The sequence below is a fragment of the Brachionichthys hirsutus genome, chromosome 5, assembly GCF_040956055.1.
Source record: "Brachionichthys hirsutus isolate HB-005 chromosome 5, CSIRO-AGI_Bhir_v1, whole genome shotgun sequence".
Classification (NCBI taxonomy): domain Eukaryota; kingdom Metazoa; phylum Chordata; class Actinopteri; order Lophiiformes; family Brachionichthyidae; genus Brachionichthys; species Brachionichthys hirsutus.
In genome coordinates, this window is record NC_090901.1 from 5,865,828 (window position 1) to 5,883,820 (window position 17,993).

The following is a 17,993-nucleotide window of genomic DNA, read 5'->3' on the forward strand; positions in this document are numbered from 1 at the left end:
ATCACAAGAGAGATCTCAATGACAGTCGGGGATCGCAGCCAATCAGAGGGACGCCAGATTTGAGCTAATGTTATTCCCAGCTGTTTTCTTCTGTTTCTGGATTTCTAGACGGGACAGCGAGAATATTTAACTATATTTCTCATTTCTCTCGAAAAAGCCTCAAGTATCTGTCCCCCCCACACAACGGAGTTTAATGAGGTAATGGTGTAACTATTTCCAGGGGGCAGCAAGCCGCACTGGTTTTGTTTCTCGCACAAGTTTTGGAAAACCATGAGGGTGGAGGAACAACGCGACGGGAAGGGTTTGCGGTGCCGTGCGGGACCCGAGACTGTCGGCATCCTTGAATGGGGCGGAGTGCTTTGATCCTTTCTGCCATTCTGCAGGAGCTGGCTGTACCGTTGGGGGGGGGGGCAGCGGTCCGGCCGGCGGGGAGGGACCCGGCGGAGGCACCGCCGCCACAAAAACCAGACTTTGGCTTCATATGTGGCGACTTTTGTGGGACAATGTCTCCGGAAGACTCGCGTCCCCCCGCGGCCGCGAACACGTGAAGTGAGAGACGGCGGGTCGAGACCAGGCTGACAAATCAGCGCTTACTTTCTGCGGCCACTCGAAAAGTAGAGCCGCGCACACGCGCCTGCGCAATTCCGCACGCAGACACGCTCTCTCTCTCTCTCTCTCTCGCTTTGTTGAACTAAGTTTACTCTCAGATGAAAGTCTCGACATTGCCACTGCCCACGCTGTGTCGCCTCGGCTCGGGTTGAGTGGGTTGCGTGGGTTGCGTGAGGATGGTGGAGAGCCGGAGCTGCGTGCACCGGGCCGGCGTCTACCGGTGGTTCTCCTGCCTCCCCTCGGCGCAGAGAGTCGACTTCCTCTGCGGCCTCCTGGATCTCTGCGTCCCCATCGAGCTGCGCTTCCTCGGCTCCTGCCTGGAGGAGCTGGCGCGCAAGGACTACCATTCCCTCCGCGACGCGGAGATCAGAGCCAACAACCCCGCCGACCTGTCGGGCCTCGCCAACGTCACGGACGGCGTGGTGCGCAGCAAGCTGCTGGTGTCCCTCGCCCTGCTGGGCCCGGACAGCAGGGAGGCGGCGGGGGTCTTGTACCGGACCCTGACGCACATCGACACGGTGATCAATAACTACGGCCTGGCGCCGGACGACGGGAGGACCGAGGAGCAGTTCCTCCTGCTGTTCACCATGGCTTCTCACCACCCGGCCTTCAGCTTCCACCAGAAGCAGGTGCTGAGGAGGCAGCTCGGACAGATCCAGAACATCCTGCAGGTGAGGGGGGGGCACACCTGTGAACCACACCTGACCTTCACACACCCACCAGCCTGCATCAGACTTAATATTTCACACATGGATGATGGTTTATTTATTCCCCCCCCCCCAAGTGTCTTTTATTTTTATTTTTTTTAAACATTAAATCTAAATGTTTTACAGTCCCTGTTCCTCCTCGGGACATCGTCCCAGCAGGTGAAAAGCTCACCTGCTCGGAGGAAAGGAAAAGTCTTTATAGCAGGTGAATTACACCTTAATCTCAGGATGAGTGCACCGAAATGACAGGAGAGAGCAGCAACGACTCGCTACAGGCTGTAAATGACACGCCTGCAGGCGGTCAGATTATGCAGCCCTCCCTCTGCCTGCTGACAAAGTTAAATTCAACGTAGGACCCATGTCCAACCTGCCGTCCGTGCGTCTGTCGCTGTGATTTTGCTGAACACGCTGGGTGTTGTAGGCGAGCGGCGGTGGAGGAGAGGATCGAGCGGCCGTCTGTTACGCTCAGCCGCATCGCCACTGTCGCCATCAGCCTGGGTCGTTGTCCCCGGCGACCTGCCCCCCTCCCGATGCCCTCATGTCTGCAGGCCAGCCGTGCCACACGCACTGTACCTGCTGGCGCAAGGTAAGGAGCACAAGCTTAGTGTTTATAAGCTTTATCTGCCCGTGGAACTTTGTAAATTCTTAAACGTATGAATAAGTTACTCTCATGTGAGGAGGCGTCGGGATGTTAGATTCTCACATTTGGACCTCGCCAATGAAATGGATCTTTACAGAAATGATCCCTATTTTAAATCGGCAGCATGAATCCAGGAAGTCGCTGTGTACCAGCGAACCGATGGCGGATTTAGTTAATCTACAATATGCATCCTGAAAGACATAAAGCGCTTTTCGCTTTCCCAAACTAAGAGACGATAGTCCAACAGTTGAAGAGAAACATCATTTAATGTGCCAATTGTAAGGATTTTGAGGATCTTGCCATCCACAGACCATAATACCATCAAACGATTGAGCGAACCTGAAGAAGCGCTGAATCAAGCCGCATCAAAAAGCAGCTTGATTTTATCACGGTTTTTAAATATGCCGTTTCAGAAACGCTCGTCGCCGCATCTACAAATGTTCAGGTTAAACTTTAAGCACAAGCCTCATGTCAAAAGCCTCCGGGGGCTCGGCCGGCGCCTCCGGACCTGAGCTCATCTGAGACGGACTGACGCCAAGCAGAAATGTCCTTCGGTCACCTGGTCAGTCCATGTCCCAAACATCATGGCTGCTGTGTCCTCCAAGGCTGCAGATGTTGAGATGGTGCAACATTCAAAAGTTTTGAACTGTGAAGAGGAGTCATCTTCTTAAACCAAATAATATTCTCCTCAAACAACACGAGCTGCTCGTCCAAGTCCTGCCGATGAAGGCGGGCGGCCGGAAGACGTCCACGGTTGCCAGGTTGCTGTGCCTGGTTGCGTTGCGTTGTGATGAGAGGAGGTGACGTGGGGATTTCCCAGTGAGGCAGAGACCTGACTGGTTGCTCAACGCTGTTACAGCTAACGTGGGATCGCGGCTGAAGGCCCGCTACTCTGGCATGAGTAGCGGGACACGTTTTTTGGAGGAGAAGCGAAGTGCGAGGGAGATAAAGAGAAAACGCACACTCCTGTCCCGGCACAGAAGCAGGCAGGCAGACGCACGGCTTCGACATGTGTGAGCAGTGAGGGGAAAGTACCCGGCCCAGAGAGGAGCGCTTGTATTTAGTGTTTTGTTGCCCTTGGCTCCTGCTTAGTGCAGGTCAGCACATTTCTCCATGCTGAAATCAACCCTCTGCGGTGTGTGTGTGTGTGTGTGTGTGTGTGTGTCTCCAGTGAATCTCCAGGAAGTTATACATGCCCTCAAGCTCCCTCTCTGACTCTCTTTCCTTCCCTCCGGGCTCTGATCCGGAGGTTTTCCGTTTAAAACAACGCCGTCGCGTACTTTATTTACACTCTGCTCTACTTGTGTATCTGACGCTGGGTTTTTCACGCCCCCGGCTTTAACGGGCCGTCTCTAATAGGATGCAGGGAATCTAGTCCAGTTTTAGCTGTCAATGACTTTTCATGATCGATTTCAAGGAGTAGCTTATAACTTAAAAACAACACAACACTAACAGTCGTGGAAAATGCCGCGATTATGTCGGATATCTGGTGATGTTTACCTAAAACAACAACTTTCTTGCACACCAGAGACAGACTTTGTCGCTGCCGTCTGTTCGTCCCGGATTTGAAATCAACACGCAGGAGCTTATTTTAACACGAAGCATCTGGACACTGACTCATTCCAGAGTCAAATCTGATCAAGCCGTAGAAGCGGCGTGGTATAAACAGCGGATACTAAACTCTGGCCACGGGTTGGGCTGTAAAAACCTCTACGATCACCACATTATATAAGAGCTTTGTAAAAACATCCTGGCATCTGACGGAGCAGCAGAGGAGTTGATGCCAACAGCATGCGGATGTGGCAGCGGCAACGCTTCTTTGTCTTCGGATCTGCCACCGCGCTCATTTACACAAACAGATCAGCTTCACACTGAGAAGACTTGTCAAGATTCACAGACGCATCTTGACAAAATGTTCATGAAATGTTGGGAATATTGCCAGGAACAGATGATTTTATTTTGGCAATGATCCAGAATAGATTCTGGATCACTTTGAAATTTTCGTTATTACCGCCACAAAGGAGGTTTTGTTTTAGACGGCATTTGTCCGTCTGTTTTGTTTTTCTGTTTGGATTAAGGAAAAACTGCTGGATGGATCTTGATGAATAAAGATCTGAAGATGGGTCTTGGTGTAACTTTGAACCCATTACATTTTGAGAGCGATCCGGAATCCAGATTTTTCCATTTACCGATAATGGAGGCTTTTTCAAAAAATCAGATAAAGGAGTCCGATATGAACTATCATGAAAAATGTCTTCTGGATCTGATCAGGAAAAAAAAGTCAGGAAGAAAATATTAACATTAACATCTTAACATTGAAACCCATTTATGGATTCAAAATTCATTTAAAAATACATCAACTCTGATTCACTTTATTTTTCATGGTTGGTGTATAAAGATACCAAGAACCATCTAGAACCTTTTGGTGATGATCCAGATCACCATGTGGACGGTGTAGATCCAGATTGGAGGGTAATGAGCGGCTGGGCGGAGGTCTGTGCTCTCCGAGTACTTCTAGTTTTTTTACTAGAAGGTCACAGTTTGGAGGTTTCAGTTCTTACAGAAGGAGAAAGCCCTTTTTACGTCTCGGACCGGCGCAGTAAAATGATTCTCCCCGTTCAGATGTGTGTTTGTGTGTTTCCGTCTCTTTACGGCGGCTCCTCGAGCACGTTGCTATAAATAAGAGCGTCCTGCCTGTAGACGGGCCTGGATAAATGTTTGCTGTGCATCTCCAGAACGTTCTCCTTACTTTATTTAAGCACCGTGCCAGTCCTGAAGAGAGCGTCGCTTGGCGTTTGGGTTTGTTCAGGCACTGACAGCACAGCGCTGAAGTGTTGCATTCATCTAGATAGATTCTCGATGGATGTTGAAAGTCACCTTGTGTGTGTTCTGCACATGTGGCGGCAGCTGGCAGTACCACCTTGAGGTCACTGATATATTGGTACCAAACATTGTGCAGTATGCAAATCAGTTGAGGCCTAAAGCTGGACCTCTGCTCCCTGGGTTTAACCTCTGCTTGGCTGAATGATCCCCTTTTCCCTGTGCTGCAGAACCAGACCAGCGCGGGCTCAGGACCGGGTTCTGGTCCCACCGCAGGACGACGAGACCAAGCAGTCAGCCGGGACTCCTGCCCTCCTCGCTCGAACCTTCCTCCCCCTCCTCCACCGCTGCTTTCTCGGCCTGCGGAGCAAAGCCAGGCTGGGGAGGCACCGACTGGCAACCCCCAGGGGAAAGCAGGAAAAGGTGAGCATCCTTTACAGAAGTATTAAGAATACATTTCTATACCGATGATCCTGCACTATTTATGGCCTCCTGCAGTGGAAATGTTCTCTCTTGTTCTCTACCTGACAATGTATTTATGTAAGTGCAGCTTCAACCCACCCTCCATTAGTGCATCACCACCAAGTGTGTGTGTGTGTGTCATGCTATACACCAAGTTAATCCCAGCTGAACAAGATGTGGCATGTGGGCACATCTAAGCGCCAGGAATGCTGCCCTGAGGCATGTGTGTGTGTGTGTGCGTGTGTGTGTGTGTGTGTGTGTGTGTGTGTGTGTGTGTGTGTGTGTGTTGAATCACTGAAGGATGATCACGGTTTCAGGTTCAGATGGATGCGTTAGGATGAACAATCTTCACATAAATCAGCCCAATAAATTACATTTTTCAACTCAGTCTGTCAAAAGATATATATATAAATATAAGTCCAGCATTCCATCACACTTTAGTAGCTTTTCTGTGGATAGTATTGGACATTCTGCCGCTAGAAGTCCCGTCCCAGCTAGCAGCTAACGTCGGTCGCGCGTCATGAAGAGTTTTCAATTATTCCTTTGGTTAAAAACAAAGTTTATTAGAGTGAAATAAAGCTCTTAACTGCTTTGCAAAACCAAAACACTGAAGTGAAAGTCACCATACTGAACAACTAGTGTTTAGTAGTTGGTTCATCCAAGCCTGATGATGATGATGATGATGATGATGATGATGTTAGCGGTGGATAAAGTTCAGTAAATGTGCTTTTATTTAAAAATGTAAAGTCCAAACTGAGGTTAAAAGTCTCCGCAGACAGACCTGCTGAGTTCTCTGTGTTTATGACTGGGAATATTTACAGATTATCATTATTCCAAGATGCAGGAAGTCAGGATTGGGATGAAGGAATGAGACCATTGTTTTTTATTTACTTTATTATTTACTCCAGATTTCCGATCAGAAAAACTTTATGCATGCACCAACCAAGTACCCGATGTGGTCAATTTATCATTGTATTTTTCTTGTTTCCATGGTTACAAGTTGTGGGATTGTCTCGGACATAACTCAACAATTGTTGATTTTTTGTTTTAGGCATAGCTCTTCCATGTTGTCGTGGACCCTTACAGGAAGGCACGGACGAGGGGGTTTGCAAAGGTGTGTCCTTTAATGAGGTCAGAGTCACCAGCCCCACATGAACCCCAAACAGCTCCCTAAGTAGGGGTGGAGTAACCCACGTCATAAGTAGGGGCATGACCCAATTAACGATCCCCACATTCCCAGAATAAATCAGCTCAGCACTTGACGTGCTCACCGGAAAACAAACATAGCTCGGAGACAGTCCCGGCGACAAACATATGGGCACATCAGAGCGCCCCTAGGAAGTGTGTATTGTCCCAACGTGTGGTCCTCCCCCCCCGGGTCCGATGTGCGGATGGTTGAGTCCATGCTGTTATCCACAGCCTCCACCCATCGCTCTGGCTCCGCCTGCTGTGGGGCCGGACCGAGCCACCACACATGTGTTGAAGATATTCCCCTTTTCATATGAAGTTTTTATTTAATTATTTTGAAATAGTTGAAATTGTAACTTTCTCACACATGCAGTTAACAAGAATTATAATTGATATAATTCTTACAGTCGTTCAGCTGTGTTAATAAATGCCTTACACGCACACAGCTGTCTGCTGCATTCAACTCTCTGGTTTTATAACTAAATCTACCCCGTTATTGGGATACCAACAAACCAAAATTTTCTGGCTCCTCGTAGCAGGAAAAATATAATTGATGTCCTTAAAAATATCTGCATTCCAAGCCGCAGCGCTACGAGTTCTCCTCTAGATGTGGGCAGCATGCGGTTCTACATCAGCTCGTCCTTGCCAGCCTCGTGCCGGTGTGTGTGACGCAACGCCCAGCTATTTCACTAGCCCATGGTCACGGCTCCTAGCTGTCACCGGTAAAACACACACGCACACACGCTGCCGTTTATATGCCATCAGGATTGATATGTCAGCCTAATGGAGTCACAAAGTTCTAAAGACACAGGAGGGATATTCCCACATACACCCCTGGGACGGTGTCACCTTCATCCTCCTCTTCATTTGTTTTCTCCTTTGCTCACGTTTTCTCTCCTGCCTGTTCCTGCACGCATCATGTAGTTTCACAAAGAGAGCTGCTAAATCTGAACTGATACTTGGAGTACACACACTCACTCTCACACGCACACACACACAGACTGGGGGGGTGCTGTTAGGACGGGAAAAGTTGTTATTTCAGACCCACAGAACCATAACAAAAGATTTATGCCAGAAACGAGTTCCGAGTTGCTGTAGTTTATTTCTTGTTGTTGTTTATGTTTTCTTATTTATTTGTTGATGTGGGGTTTTTTTGTGAGTTGGGTTTCAGGTACACCATAGAAAATCTTAAAATAGTTCTTGCCATTTTCTGCAGCTGGCAGACAGATTATAGTTTGAAACAGACAAAAGGAATTTTGGGAATCCCAGGTATGAGCACAATCCCGGATTAGCTGCAGCTGCTGAGGGATGGAAGGATAGAGAGGTTAAGGATGTCACTGTAGGATGTCCCCTCTAGGATGTCACTCAAGGTGGGACTCTGGGATGTCCGCTCTAGGATGCCCCGCTCTAGGATCTCCCTTATGGATGTCCACCTCCGTGACAGTCAGTGTAATCGCTGACTTCCGTGTTTGGTGTGATGACTCATCCGTGGAACAATCTGTGCTCCTTCCAGCAGTGATTGAGAGGGTGGCGCTGAGGGGGGTGACACACAAGTCTGAAGACAGCAGCGAGTACGTGTTTGAGGTGGGTCGAATGCAGACATATTACATCATGTTGGCTCTATGCATTAAAATGTGTATTGGCAATAGAATAATTACTAAGAATAATGACAAATATATACCTGGCTGAGTGAAGCCAAGAAGAGTGAATTCATCTTGCTTTTATAGGTACACAGACAATGGTTCCTTAGAGCAGAAAACAGGTGTTTATACAAGGGAGTTTCCAAGAGCGGAGACTAACGGTCAAACTGTGACGTAGACCAGCTGCAAGCAGGTGTACTCCCTTCAGACATGAAGGTCGTTATCAAAGCATGAATGGAATATTGTTTTTCATCTTATTACAGGCAGTTATTGTCCTATTAACCTTCGCTGTATCAAAGTTACTTAACATTGTTTAATCACCACTTAATGATTACTTGGTTGCTCTTGCAATTATCAATTATATAATTGTCATTATTCTTAGTAATTATTCTGTTGCCAATACAAATGTTTAAAGCTTTTCTTCCTCCTCTCTGGCTCCTCCTCCTCCAGGCCGGCTGGTCAGATGGTTTCACATCATCCGTTGTCAGAACTCAGCAGGAGGTGATGGAGCTGCTGTCCCAGGTCAGGACCAACTCTTCCACACCTTTTCCCCTCATCCTCCTTTTCTGATTTAGTGACGGTTGACATGATATTTGTTCCGAATCAAGTTGCTTGAACAGTTTTCAGGGTTTAGTGGGTTTTGGAGGGATATAGAGGAATCATCAGCACACAGTTGTGATGAAACTTTCCCCTCTCAGCTCTCCCAAGCATATCCTGATGAAGGAGTGGAGAAATTCCTCCCTCAGTCCATAGAGCTGGACCCGAGGTGAGTCCCAGAACCCTTCCTGTTTATTACTGTCCTTAAAAATGAGTTGTTTTTGTACCAACCTGATGAAGGAAATCATGAAATGAATCAAACTCTGCAGGAAGTAAAGCCTCACCGGAGAAACACGTCCTCCTACTTAACTGCACTTTTTCAATCTGTGTCTTCTTGCTTCTGTCTCATTCCGTGGTGCCTCACTGTCTCCACCTAAGCTAATGAAACAGCGTGAAAAGGAGCGCCTTGTTAGCTGAACGGTTACGGTGCGTGCTGCCCGATTGCAAATTCCACTTCCAGCTGGTCGCATTTGTTGCATGTCATACCCTGCTCTCTCCCCTCATTTCCTGCCTGCCTCTTAAAGACAAAAGGAATAGGATGAAACCTGCAGAAACGTGGATTACGCGAGTGCGTATTTATCTGTTGCATCACGGATAAAAACTAGGTGTGCACACATCCAGTCTGAGAGACATGTCCCGCTCTGTGTGCACAAATGTCCTCCTATGAAAACAGGCTGCGATACGCATCATTTAGAGCCTTCTCACTTGCTCCTCCGCTAACGTCACCCACTACCTGTTCAATTCCCAGCTTCAAAGTCTCAATCACCTTCATTGCTTAGTGCTCGTTTGTCACACAGAGCGGAAACGTTTATTTTCTGCTTTGTTTTGGACGCTTGCGTTATGTGAATGCACAGAGTTTCCATCTGCACAGACTAGCTGAACGCCATTTTGCATCTTTGAGCACATTATTTACAGTGAACGACATGATGAACCTTAGGAGTGCAGTCGCCCCTCGTTTATCGCGGTGTCACGTTCCAGGACCCCCCATGATGGGTGAAAGTATGCAACGTAGCCAGGCTAATAGCATGCCGTGTACAGTGTCACGTAGTTGTGAGAATATGTACAGTACCGGTGCCGTATTTTCTTACAATGTAATACTGTATATGCGTTTTAATACGTATTTTAATGTGTATTTTTTTACTATCTTTTTACTGTTTTATTTTTCTTAACCTAGAAATTGCTTATTTTTCAATAAAATAATGAAAATGATGTACATTTATGCATTTATACATACTGCGATATAAGAATACATAGATCAAAAAAAAGAAAGAAAATCTGCGGAAAGTGAACCACCGATGTAGCGATTGACGACTGTACATCGCTCGATAGCACCCCTAGTGGTCAGAAACTTCCGCTTGTAAACCCGAGGATTGAACTGCATCGTTATGTGAGCGCTAGCTGCTTCCTCGTAGCAACGCAGAGAGAAGCGGTGAAGCTGAGTCTTTTGGAATCACCGAGCTTCTCGTAGAGCCACTCACTCGTCCTCTCTGTCTGTCTCTGTCCATCCTGTCTCTCTGACTGCACTCAGGTGTCTGACAGCGCTGCCCTGCCATGTCCTCCGGCACCACAGTGTCCAGCTGTTCTTCGCGTCCCCCAGGCCTTTCTCCCCCACCTGTCCCGCCTCCCCCCCTACAGCTCCTGTAACCCCAAATTGCCCGTTCACGTCCAGCTCGAGTGAGTCTTTATTCTGTTTCATTTCCTGTGCTGTTGGTGGATGAGGTGTGACGGCATGAATTCTCAGACTATAGAACCGGTGGCTCCTTCCAGAGGGCAGCCGGGATACGAAGCGGGAGAATCCCGCTCTTAGATGCAGGGAATGAATGAGAACAATATTTCAGTGTTGCAGGAGTGTGAGCAAAGAAACGAGGAGGAGGAGGAGGAGGAGGAGGTGAGACTCAGGCAGGAGTTCAGATTGTGTTTTGAAGGTGTGGAGGGAGTTGATGGGATCTATTTCAGTCTGGTGCGGGAATTTAGTGTGGTGTGTTTGTGTTGGGAAGCCTATTGCGGTGACCTAATCCTCGTGTGTGTGTGCATGTCTGTGTTTGATTCTCTCACCATGACTTCATCCCGGAGAGTATTTGTAGCCACCGTGTATCTGTGTACTTGCATGTGATTCTAGTTCAGTGTGTATGTTTGTCTGTGTTCGCTCCAAAATTTCAGGCGCATTTCCTGTCACATGACCATTCCTGGAAAGTTTTGGAATATTTAGTTGACTTTTTTTTCAGTGTAGTTTGCATGAAGACATGCAAAATCGAATTTCAAATTAGAAAATGGCATTTCAAATGAAAATTGTATGTTTTTTTTATTTGCAGTCGTTTTATTTGTAATTCCATGTGTTACATTATACCAAATATGTGTTAATATATACAGTGGCGTTGCTAGGGTCTCTTGGGACTCCAAGCCTCGCCTCACAATTTGCTGCTCCAAACTGCAATCGGAGGCAGTTGCAAGATCCGTGGCTCTCTGCTTGGAGAGGCTCATCTTTCATTCGGCTGAGAGAGGAGGAAACAGAAAAGCGAGATGGATCTGCTGGTGTCTGAGCTAAGCTAGCGTTTCCTCGTAGCTACAGCTGAGCTTCTGATCCCAACGAGCGTTCGTTGGCACAGGAGATACGAACTCACCTTTGCTCACCAAGGCAACAAGCACTAGCCAATCAGTGACAGAGTATGGCGGGCCGGTCCTTTGCCTTAGTAGGATTTAAAATGTTGTCTCCACAATAAGGTAAACGTAAAAGATGCGCTGCATAAATGTCCCATCACGTTTTAATTCTCGCCTGTAAAGGAGGTTCCAGGGGTTCGCCACGGCAATAACTCTAAAACTAAAAACTAAAAACGGTAACAAAACGAATGCAGGGCGTGACAGACATTATGTGCGATAATTTACCGTGGTCTGAGAGTCAATGCGCCGGGAATAATTTATTTACTAATTAGCGGAACTGCCTGAATAGAAACCTACCTCCGACCTCATCCAGGATTTCTGGCCGGAGGGCGCTCCGCGAATGTGCGCAAAACAGCCGCGCACACACTGACGAACAGGTAGGACAGAACAGAATATAGAATAATGACATACGAGATGACCATTTAGATGAAATTCATAAGACACATTCTGCATCTGCTACATCAGGTCCTGCATTTATTTTGCCGGAAAATATACGGCTTGCAGATTCGGTTACTTCTTTTAAAACACTTCTAAAAATGTACTTATATAGACTGGCTTTTAATTGATGGAGTCCTCTGTTTTAATTACTTTTCATTTATTTTAATTTAAATTTTTAAATGTATTTATTTTTATATTTTGAACATTGTTTTATTATTTTATGATTATTGCTGGGTACCTAGTCTCATCACTGTTGCTTTTAAACACCCGTTTTACATTGATGAATGTTTGTTTAATATGTATTTTTTTTGTTTATATGATTTATGTTGATTTGTTATTATCTGTAAAAGCACTTTGGGAATTTCATTTCTAAAAAAGTGCTATATGAATAAAGCTTATTATTCATTCATTTTCCAACCGCTTATTCCGTCATCGGGTCGCGGGCCAATCTGGAGCCAATCCCAGCAGTCAATGGGTGGGAGGCGGGGTACACCCTGGACAAGCCGCCAGTCCATCGCAGGGCAACACAGAGACAGACAATCAGCCACACACACACTCACACCTACGGGCAATTTAGTGTCACCAACCAGCCTAGGCTGCATGTATTTGGTGGCGGGAGGAAGCCGGAGAACCCGGAGAGAACCCACGCAGACGCAGGGAGAGCATGCAAACTCCTCACAGAAAGGCCACAAGTCGGAGACGGACCCGCGACCACCTTGCTGTGAGGCAACAGTGCTTACCACTGCGCCACCGAGCCGCCCTAAGCTTGGAGCTCCATTTACTGCAGTGTTAACGGAAAATTCAAAGTGATCCAGAATCCAGGATCTCTTCTGGATCATCCCTAAAATATAATCGTCTGTTCCCCGACATTTTCATCAAGATCCGTCCGTAACTTATCGAGTTCTCGTTTCACTCTGTCCTTCAGGACTCGGCTGTACGGTTCAGTACAGAGGATCCAGCAGGTAAGGCGTTCCTCTCTTTGTCTTCCATCGTCTTCATCACCGTGTCCTCCTCAGACTGACCGTCCTTCCTCAGGGTGGTCTACAGGGTGGCCAGCGTCCAGCCCGTCATCAGCACCCACGGCTCAGTGATGACTCGGCCTCCTCCTCTTCCTCCCTCCGTTCCCCCTGCACAGAACTCTGCACAGCACTCCCCCCAGCCGTCCTCCCTTCCTCCCTCTGTCCCAGCCCCGCCCACCTTCCGCTCCTTGGCAGATGGAGGCGATCCCGCTTCCCGGCTCTCCCAGCACCACCTCCATCCACAAAGTGACGGCCAGCCCAGCACGCAGCCTCAGTCCCTGCAGCTCACCCACTCCCAGCCGGCATCCCACTCACATTCCCAGTCCCTTTCCCACCCTCAGCCTCGTTCCCAGTCCCAGCCGCAGCCCGACGCTCCCGAGCAGAAATGCATCCTGGACTGGCTCCGTCGGCTTCGGCTCCACAAGTATTATCCCGTGTTCAAGCAGCTGACCATGGAAGAGGTGCGTCCACTTTATGTTGGGAATCTTTCATTCCAGATGTCTGATAGGAAGCAACAAGTAAGGGTTTTTGTGTGTGTGTGTGTGTGTTCTTACAGTTTTTAGCGCTGACAGAGGAAGATCTGAACAAGTATGACCTGACCCAAGGAGCAAAGAAGAAACTCAAGACTCAGCTGGAGCTGCAAAAGTCAGTAGAACAAGCAGATCTCTACTGATTGGTGTGTTTTTTAGCGTCCTAACAGCGCCATGGTGACGCGGGTTCTCCAGCCGGGCTTCTTGATAGGGACTAGTTATTCGTCATTGGACTACTGAGCGAAGATTATAAGACGCAGCCACTAAATGTAAAAAGAAACAAAGATTTTGTACACATAGATGTCCCTGTTCCGTCGTAAAGTGAGCCGAACCTCGGTTTACGAATCTAATCGGCCCGTGGCCCGAAACGTTCCTAAACCCGAAACAATCTTTCCTATTTAATTTAATGTAAATCAAGTTCATCCGTCACATTTTGTCCGACTCCACTTCCTGAGTCACAGTGACGGTCTGAACTCTGGAGGGGTTGGCGAGCATCCGCTCACGTGCTGCTCGCAGTCAACCGGAACATCTGGAGAGAATCCTGAGCAGGTGTGAAGCGAGGATGCAAAACGGACGCCGCTGAATTCAGTGTGCAGACGACGCTGGAGGTGAAGTTAATTATTGATTAACAGCCAGTCTGATCAGCTGCCGTAATGGTCCACGCAGCGTGAATGGTTAACCAGCTGTAAGATAAGAGGTGCTCATTTACACGCCAAACCACGGACCTGCTAGCACGCAGCTCAGTTCCTTACGTTGGACGCGGCGGCCTTTATCTCGCCATCGTGGTGTTTCCACGGGGCAGGCGGCATCACTGGTGGAAACGTCCTGCGGTGGTTTTTCCGTGTGACGTCCGTTTACGTGATGCTGAGCTGGGTGGACACTGTCGCCCCCTGTTGGTGGTAGTGTCTAATAAAGATCTTTTTTTCTTGATGTTTTTTTTTTTTAAACACATGATGTGAACATTTCCTTTTTGAAGTCTAATAATCAGGTAACGCATTTCTTTTTATTTCATCTTCATCGTCGGACTCTGAGTCGGATTCTAAGACAGTCCACCGTGTGAAATGCATGCTTCACCGCATGCGTGTGATGGTGGACTTTAGAAGACTATCTATTGTCCAGCAGTTATACTTGAAAGTAAATTATATTTGCAGTTTTATATACTTTGTGGTTTAAAAAGGAGGCAGAAGCATTATGGGCCTTTTTCAATGCGGTGATTCTATTTTAGGCTCTTGAAACAGTTGGAGGTGAGCTTTAAAGACACGCACTAATAAGTTGTCCTCATAGATTTAATAGATCTAAAACTATGTGCACATAACAGGATGACGTACCAAACCCGTTTGTTTCCTCAGCAGGGAGTTGAAAACGGAGACACGGCCCTTCAGCGGCATCGCCAGGGTAACGCCTTCAAGTCACATGGGGCCCTTGCTGCATCCCTCCTCTCCTGCAGGTCAGAGAGCTGCTTTAACTTTGTTCCTATGCAAGTTTACCGTTTAGCGAACGAGGACGACAGCGCCGTCCCTGCTGCTGTCCTTAGTCCGGGGCGACGCCTGGGAAAACTTGAAAGACAACGAAGGGAATTGAAATCTTGACTTTGGGAAGCGACTCACGGAAGCAGCAAAAACCGCACGCCAGGAGTTTCCATCTGAAGCGGCTTCAACAGAATGCGACTCGTGTTTCCAGAATGTGTGACCAGGAGGCGGGAATCTGAGGCCAAATCCAAAGAAGATGGGGATTCCTGAAGCTCCGTGGGTCTTAGCAGATGCCCCAGTCTGATGAAGGGCTGGGCATAGAACCTATACCCACTGGGACCAGTGGACAGATGCTCCTTTTGCTTTCCTCTGACTGGACACTTCCTGGATGTTTTTTTAGGATTCATTTTAATGAAGTTGTGACAGGACAAAATGTTGAATTGTTTTTCAGGAGAGCTGCGGGTGGAGGTGGACGGCGTGCCGCAGCATCACCCCGTCCCCACGGACAGCAGCTCGTCCTCGGGTTGCTCCAGCTCGCCCCGCTCCCCTCGAGCGGCGCTCTGCTGCGCCGCAGCCACGCTGGACAGGAGCAGAGACATTCACAGGCGTAGGTTCTCCCAGAGATGATCCCGACAGGAATAAACACAGATTCAGATCTGAACTTGAACTGTTTGTTGTCCACTTCAAACGGATTAAGATTTAGATCAAGCTTCTGATTTTAGCTTTCAGCCGGACGACTTTTCACACCGCTCTGTGTTGCAGGTCCAGAGAAGGACCGGTCCTGCCTCTTTGTTCTGAACTCCAGCTGTCCCACAGCCTCCAGTCGCCCCACAGCCCAGGTCCTCCCCGTCCAAACGGATCCAGCTCCTCCTGCCCCCTCCTCCTGCTCCTTTGGCCCCCCACAGTCGCCTTACCACCCACAGGCCACTTACACCCAGAACCTGCTCTCCAATCCAGCTCGCATCCTGACCTCCCCCCGAAAGCCCAGGCCCCCGCCGCTGTGCACGGAGGGCAGGACTAAGCTGCTGGACCCGGGCCTGCCTGCAGGGTTCGGTGTCGGGATGAGGGTGAGGATGGAGAACCTCTTCGCCGGCCTCAACGTGGACGGCGCCTGCACGCTCCAGGACTCGCTGGTTTGCCGTGGCCTGATGGTGGAAACCAGTTCTGCTACGACCTCCACTTCCAACAGCCTCCACCACGTCTCCCACCCTCCGCTGCACTTCCACCTCTCATCCTCTTCACCCCCCTCTCCATCCGGATACTACTCCTGCCCACCAAATTCCTCCTCTTCCTCCTCCTTTTCTTCTTTCTCCTCCTCCTGCCCCTCGACGAAGTCCGGCTCACGCTCCGGCGGCTCCGGTAGCGGCGGTGGCTTTGTCCCCATGGCAACCGCAAGCAGCGTCCCCGTGGCTGCGGTGTCTGGAACCTCATACCGCTCACCTCAGCCGACATCTAGCCCCTCGCCTTCGCCATCTTCTACCAGCTCATTGGATCAAGGTTCCGGATTCAGCGCCTCCGTGTGCGTCTGTTGCTCCTGCGGTTGTCGGGGGAACTGCGGCGCCTATGGGCCGTTGCCTGGATACGCAACGACGGGCTACCTGCAGTCGTTGTCGGCCGGACCCTCCCTGTTCACCCTGGGTCCTCTGCTTCACCTCAGCCCCCTCGTAGCATCATCCGGCGGCGCCATGCCCTTCTCCTACCCGATGATGGTGCCGCCGTCTCTCTACCGCCACAGCCTCGTGTCACATGACCAGCAGCAGGGCTTTGGCTTCTACCAGCCCCATGGCATTGTGGGAACTATTGGCCAGAAACGAGCTGCAGGCAACCTGTCGTGTTATAACTGCGGCGCCAACGGACACAGAGCCGAGGAGTGCAAACAGCCGGCGATGGACTCGGGACTGCAAGGTGAGCGCTTAAATGATCTCGTGCACAAAACAGCGTTTACAAATTCTAGCTTGTCCTGCTCTGCATCCGAGTCTCTGCTTCTGTGTCTCGCAGGGTCGTTTCGGCTGAAGTACACGCCTCGCCCTGACAGCAGGGACTCTGGGGATTAACCGGCGGAACCAGCAGCGGATCTGAGCCGCTCCGGTCCGGACACAACCCCGTACCTCACGTTGCTATCTGGCACGAGTCCACTCAAACACGGAGCTCGGCCTCTAGCATCTCGGATTCTTTAACAGCAAAGAGGTGGAGGCCGGCATGACATCCATTCACGGCGCCGTCCGAACCAAAGATACTCGAGTGCATTTAAGAAACGCCGATGGACGGGATGGCCTCCGAGACGCCGCTCTGACCGGCTCTGTTGGCGCCGAACAGCTCGTCTGACGCAGCACATCCTTTTACGCTTGCCTTTTTTTAATTTTATTTTGCAGCAAACTTATTTCATTTTAAACCTGCATTATGTGAGAATATCATCAACAACGCTCCCCGAAGATGTGCGGCTGCTTCCAGCGGACTTTTGCTCGCCCCATATTAGGTTTAAATAATCCCACTCTGGGAAGAACTTGGCATGCGCGACATCATCGCAGGAAGACTTGATCCATACTTGATTCTGGATGTGCCTTAATCGACTCGCTTGTATTTTCATAATATAAATGTTTACATGTAAACAGTACGCCTTTAAAAGGAAAAGGAGCAACAATGGCCGCCAGCGCCGTCACACCTTGGCACGTCTTTTCTGTCGTAGCAGAAAGGCTTTGCATGTTCGTTTCTTTTTGTTTCTGCAGACACATGCTTGATGTTTAAAGTTTGTGACTGTCATACGTGCAAAGGAACCCACGGTTCTGTTGGACGGGGAACGATGGTCTTCAGTCTGCGTGTTGCCGGGCAGGACCCGGAGCACGCCGACTCCTTCAGACAAAACTGGCGTCCCCCCTGGACGACACAGCCACGGGGACATGGGACGTTTGACGTCGTCTGTTGCTGAGCGTGCGTCGCAGCAACAGAAAATGTCTCCGGAGTATTACCTCCTCATAGAAGTCAGTTCGACTCCATTAAGCTTTCAGTTTGGCGCAAAACCACGCCGTGTTCTTCAGGCGGGAGGAAAGCGCCTCCACAGATTGTACCAAAGGATGCCTTCTTTGTCATAAAGTTCTACTTTTCTAGAGTTTTTCGGGAACCATTTGACAGTTTCTATAAGTCTGGAACAGTCCTGATCGAGGCTGGTTGATGTTCCAGCATGCATGTTGCTTTATTAGGAGAACGTGTGTTTGAGCA

The 17,993-nt window shown here is 49.0% G+C and overlaps 1 protein-coding gene across 1 annotated transcript; it reads left to right on the forward strand.

Moving 5' to 3' along the window:
- The first annotated feature begins 785 nt into the window (after positions 1 to 785).
- On the forward strand, positions 786 to 16,831 carry zcchc14 (zinc finger, CCHC domain containing 14). The gene is made up of 14 exons (XM_068739746.1): positions 786 to 1,280; positions 1,738 to 1,902; positions 5,007 to 5,199; positions 7,940 to 8,010; positions 8,517 to 8,588; positions 8,765 to 8,832; positions 10,192 to 10,337; positions 12,685 to 12,721; positions 12,795 to 13,239; positions 13,335 to 13,423; positions 14,658 to 14,755; positions 15,229 to 15,384; positions 15,540 to 16,682; positions 16,776 to 16,831. Exons 1-14 carry the CDS (start codon positions 786 to 788, stop codon positions 16,829 to 16,831), a joined length of 3,234 nt encoding a protein of 1,077 aa, XP_068595847.1.
- Positions 16,832 to 17,993: the final 1,162 nt, after the last annotated feature.